This window comes from Solanum tuberosum, unplaced genomic scaffold, assembly GCF_000226075.1.
Source record: "Solanum tuberosum cultivar DM 1-3 516 R44 unplaced genomic scaffold, SolTub_3.0 scf00795, whole genome shotgun sequence".
Taxonomy (NCBI): Eukaryota; Viridiplantae; Streptophyta; class Magnoliopsida; order Solanales; family Solanaceae; genus Solanum; species Solanum tuberosum.
This window is the reverse complement of record NW_006239706.1, coordinates 8,979-14,036: the sequence shown is the minus strand read 5'-3', so window position 1 is coordinate 14,036 and position 5,058 is coordinate 8,979. Positions and strand designations below refer to the sequence as shown.

Here is a 5,058-nt window from a genome sequence, read left to right as displayed (position 1 = left end):
CCATCCCATTGCATCTCTAATTCCATAGTAATACCCTCACTTCCATCTTCAATAATAGAAATCCCTGCAGTGGCATATACATGAGATCAAGCATTTGTTAAATGTAGTGAGATTCATCCTCACAAGCAGTTTCTTTTATTAAGGATTAACTGACACGAGATGATAGGAATGCTCTTTGAGGTTTGAATATCTTTTATACCCTTGCCTGTCTCAAATTATTTGTCACATTTTGACATCTCAAGAGGCTATAAATGGCAGGAAAATGTTATGCCGTTTTTTTTTTTTATGGTGGTGGTGTCCGTGCAGGGAAATGTTACGCTACTCCAGACATAAGCGTGCCATAAAGACCTAGAGGACTGATAAGTTTGTTCATATGTATAAGTGACTCCTAAAACTTTTAGGTAGTACAATATACAAGAGCTTTGAGGCAGGTTACACCAGCCATAATCTACTAACCTGTGAATTGTGGAGCAACTGTATCAAGAGTGAACTTTGAAAATTTTAACGACGCCAAAATCACAGGCCTATATTGTTCCAAAACTGGCTCCACACTTGACTTTACTAGTTCTGATGCTGCCTGAATGACCATATATACCCATACCGACTCAATTAGCAACAAAGAAGTTCCAACAATCATAAATTAGAACCAAAAAAAGGGGGGAAATGGAAAATTGCAGAATCGCAATAGAGTGGAAAACCAAACTATGTATAGACATTGAACCCCTAACCTCATCCACATATGGCCAGATCTTTTCAAGATGAGAATTAAGCCATGCCAACTGTACGAACAAAATTGAAAAATTAAAAAGGTCCTTGTTTGCTCTCAACAAACTAAATCACAACATGTATTCTAGATAATTATTAAACGAAGTCCATAAAGGGACAGTCTTGCAACCAAAGACCACAATTTAATTTCAATGATCTTATATGGGCACTATGTGCTCAAAAACAGAAAAGGACATCAACAGTGTGTTTGGTAATATCTTATTTTCCATCAAAAAGGAACAAACAATTATCTCAACATATAGACATTATTATCAATCTTTACTACTCAAATATTTTCACCAAACACTATCCGATTAAATGTCTTTTCCCAGAAAAAAAAATCCATTACGAAAAACATTTTCTAGAAAATAAGTCAGTTTACAGATTTATGATAAATGACATTGCTTTAGCTACAAGTACATCAAAATCCAGTAGCTTTGGTTTAACCCTATATTAATGTTATAAGATGTAAAAATAATCTTCTCAGTCAATGTTGCTAAGACTCTTCAAAAATGGTGACGGGTGAGTGTCGTATGCTCCAAACTAATGCAACTTTAGAGAATCCGAAACGGGTACAAACAACATTTTTTGAGAGTCCGAACAACATAATTTTCAGAAACCCAACAAAGCAAAAAAAACTGTGATCTAGAACCTATATAAACTAAAAATTCTGACTCCGCCTCTGCGTCCTACCAAATACATCTTAAAGAAAAGTTAAACGACTTCACCTTTTGTTGATTTGAGAAAACAACCCAAGAAGGGTATTGTTCTGGTGTAAAGATTTTTCTTGAATCTTCCACTGTCATTCTAGCAAATGCAGCAATTCCACTAGCCTTCACAATTCAACCAAATAACAACATAAATACAAAAAAAAAAAAAAAAAAAAACCCAGAAATGGAAAAAACTAAAAATACAAAAAATTTAATTAAAAAAAAAAAACAAAGACTTTAGTTGACTAACCAGATCAGTACGTTGTTTGGATCTAGCATTTTCAGATTTCACAAAAGCAACTATTATAGCAAGTCCAATGCTATTCCAAACACAACCCTAAACAAATGACTATTTTTTTCCCACTTTTTGTTAAATCCCCTCTTCCTTGTTCAATGATTTTTGTGAGATAGTAAACTGAAAAATGTTGAAAAGATCTAAAAAAAAAGAAGGTGAGATTTTTGAATCTGTTTTTTGGAGTTTTTCTTCTTATGGGGTTTTCCTAAAAGGTGAATTCTTGAAAAAAAAAATTACATCTTGAGATTCACTGAAACTTAAAATTATTGAAAGAAGAACTCAAAGTTGGGATTTTTAATCTGTTTTTTGGAGTTTTCTTCTGGTGGGGTTGTTCCAACAAGTAAATTCTTGAAAAAAATAAATTAAAAAGTATATCTTGAGACTCAATGAAAGTTGGAATATGTGTATTGAAAAGTGAGACTTCGTTTTAATTTATTTGTCTAGTTTTTATCTACTTGATATAAGTTTAAGAAAGTGAAAAAAAAATCTTTGAATCATATGCTTTTAAAATGAGTTTTAAACATGTCGCATGGAATATTGAAATTTAAAAATTCAAATTAAAAAAAAATATAAGTAAAGAAGAATTTTCAATGATATAATATTAAATTAAAGTTATTTAAAAAAACATATCAAAATATCTTTTAATGTTATAGTCTTGAACGTGAAACATTGAAATTATAAAAAAAAAAAGTTTATTCTTTTTGAGACAAATTAAAGTATAAAGTATGATAAATAAAATAAAATTTAAAAAATATTTTATAAAAATAATAAAACAAACAAATTAAAACGAAGAAAACTGATATTTTCAATCATCTTTCTTGTTATAATCAAAGCTTTGAACGGCCATAACCGGACAAAGATACTTTAATTGTTTTCAAAGTGTCCAAACTAAAATTAGGAAAAGAAAATAGGAATGTCATTTTTCTGACAGGTGAGTTGACTATTTGTGGGACAAAAATTTTAGCCAATTATTTTGCTATTTTGCCATGTGTCAAATTATGTAAAGGTTTTAATTTGTCTTTCTTAATTTTGAAATAATTTGATTATATTTCCCTTTTTGTTAAGTTAAATTTTAGGAATAAGTCTATTTTAGTCCATCAAAAATAACTTTGACATGTAGTTTTGCAGATCTCGAATTCGAACCTGAAAATAAAATAAAATCCTTGTATAGAGTGTTTTGCCCTTTAAAAAACCCCTAACAACCAGAGACATAACTTTCGTTCACGAAGTATAAATATATGTAAAATTAAAATCGCGGAAGTTGATACTGAGTTAGAGAACATTTTAAGGCTGATTTATGATTCTAAAGATGCAGAACCACAAAATTATTAGCCAATTCTGTAGTTTTGAGTACTCTTCTACATAAATTTTCAAAAATATAAACTTTCTAATAGCAAGTGATTTCAATCATAAACCAAACTGATCAATTTGCTTACTGCTTTACTTTTTCCTATTTTGTTATGCTGATGAGCTATGTTGCTCCGACTCTACTAAAATAAAAATGATATTATATTTGTGTTGGTTTCATAAAAAATGCACTACTTGTGAAGAATTCAATACGTAGCCATTGACATTTTTGAAGAGTCTGATTAACATAACTAATGAGTGGCTGTGTAGATCGCTTCTATCAACTTGAAACAGAAACTAACATAACTTGAATAACACACATATAATTATGTTTCTATCAAACATATACAAACAACAAACAGAAAATTGAAAAGACAAAAACAGAACCAGAAAAGTTCACTAATTAGTCCACAAAATCAAACAAAGACAATGTTGCCCTCTCAATCTTCCATTAAGACCGTCGTCTCTGAGCTCTCTTCTTTGGCCTTCTTCTTTTGTGAGGCATGAGTCCATCAAAAAATTCCACAAACCATTTTGGCTTACGATATTTAAACATGAGACTCCACATGACAGTTCCAACAACTAGTCCAAAACTATAGCCTATGACTACTGATTCCCACGTAAATCCACTAAAAAAATATGACTCGCCTTCATCTTCTGGTTGAGGAACATGTGATGAATCACTCGTTCCACATTGTTTTGATAAAGGAGGACCACATAAATCAAGGTTGCCGCCATACGAGTCATTTCCAAATGTGTTGAATTGTGGACCTTGAGGAATTGGTCCGACGAGATGATTTTGAGAGATGTTTAAGACTGCCAGAAAGTTTATTCTTGTCAATTCCTGCGGAATCTTTCCAGTGAGCCGATTCCAAGAGAGATCTAAAGCTTCAAGCTTATTCAATTGTCCCAATTCCATTGGAATATAACCTATGAGATTGTTATGGGATAAATTGAGTAGCCAAAGTGAGCTGAGGTCCTTTAGTGTTTCCGGAATGACACCTTCAAAATGGTTGCTTGAGAGATCTATGGTTGTCATTATTGTGCTGATTCTTTGTAGCTCAATATCCTGCCCTTTGATTACCAAACTCGCTGAATCCTCATACGATGCCTGTAATGAAAAATTATTCGACTTAGATTCCATGTACGTGATCCCTCTTGTGTCTTCGTCATCTAATTTAATCATTGCCTTGAAGTTTCGAAAAACTTTTGCAGGAAGTGAGCCACTGAAATCATTACGAGAAAGATCAAAAATTCGCAACTTGGGAAAGCAAAACTTAGTTTGACACGTACTTATAGGTCCATGAAACTTGTTCGACTTTAATATAAGGACCTGCAGCTCTTGAAGAGTTTCGAGCCAAGCTGGAAACGTGTCATTTATAGCATTGTTCCCCACATCAAGGGCTTGTAGACCATTACAATTGAGCAACGACACAGGAAGATGTCCTTCAAATCGATTACCATTTACGACAATGGTACTCAATGAAGTGTTGTGTGCACATAATGGGGGAAGACTCCCTGTGAAATTGTTCCTTCTTAAGTCTAGCACCGTTAGACTAACCATGCTTCCCAAGCAATGTAGAACTGAGTCACTGAAGTAGTTGTGTGATAAATCTAATAAGATAAGCGAATTCATGTTGCAAATGGATGAAGGTAGTGGACCCTGAAAGGAATTAAATTTCAGATCAAGATTGTCACGCCCCGAGCCTACACCCTGGGCGGGACCGGCACTCGAAGACCATTGCTGGCCCCAAGCGAACCCTTGGCCTGGCTTTCTTAACTCAGCGGAAACCTACTCAACAGAATAACTCAATGCCATGCAAAGACATAACAACTTAAATGATACACATTTGGCCAAAAGGCAACTCGAGTCTCAAAATAGAATATTTACATATATACATAGATGAGAGACTCAATACTAACTGACTGACTGTCTATGAA

The 5,058-nt window shown here is 33.3% G+C and overlaps 1 protein-coding gene across 1 annotated transcript in view; it reads right to left on the bottom strand.

The window, feature by feature from the left end:
- Nucleotides 1–3,420: 3,420 nt before the first annotated feature.
- Nucleotides 3,421–5,058, bottom strand: part of LOC102582515 (receptor-like protein 12) — a 5,044-nt gene continuing 3,406 nt past the window's right edge. The window contains exon 2 of the mRNA XM_006367433.2: nt 3,421–4,824. Within this exon, the coding sequence (XP_006367495.2) occupies nt 3,569–4,824 (1,256 nt within the window). The 3' untranslated portion in view covers nt 3,421–3,568. The remainder of the gene's footprint in view (nt 4,825–5,058) is intronic.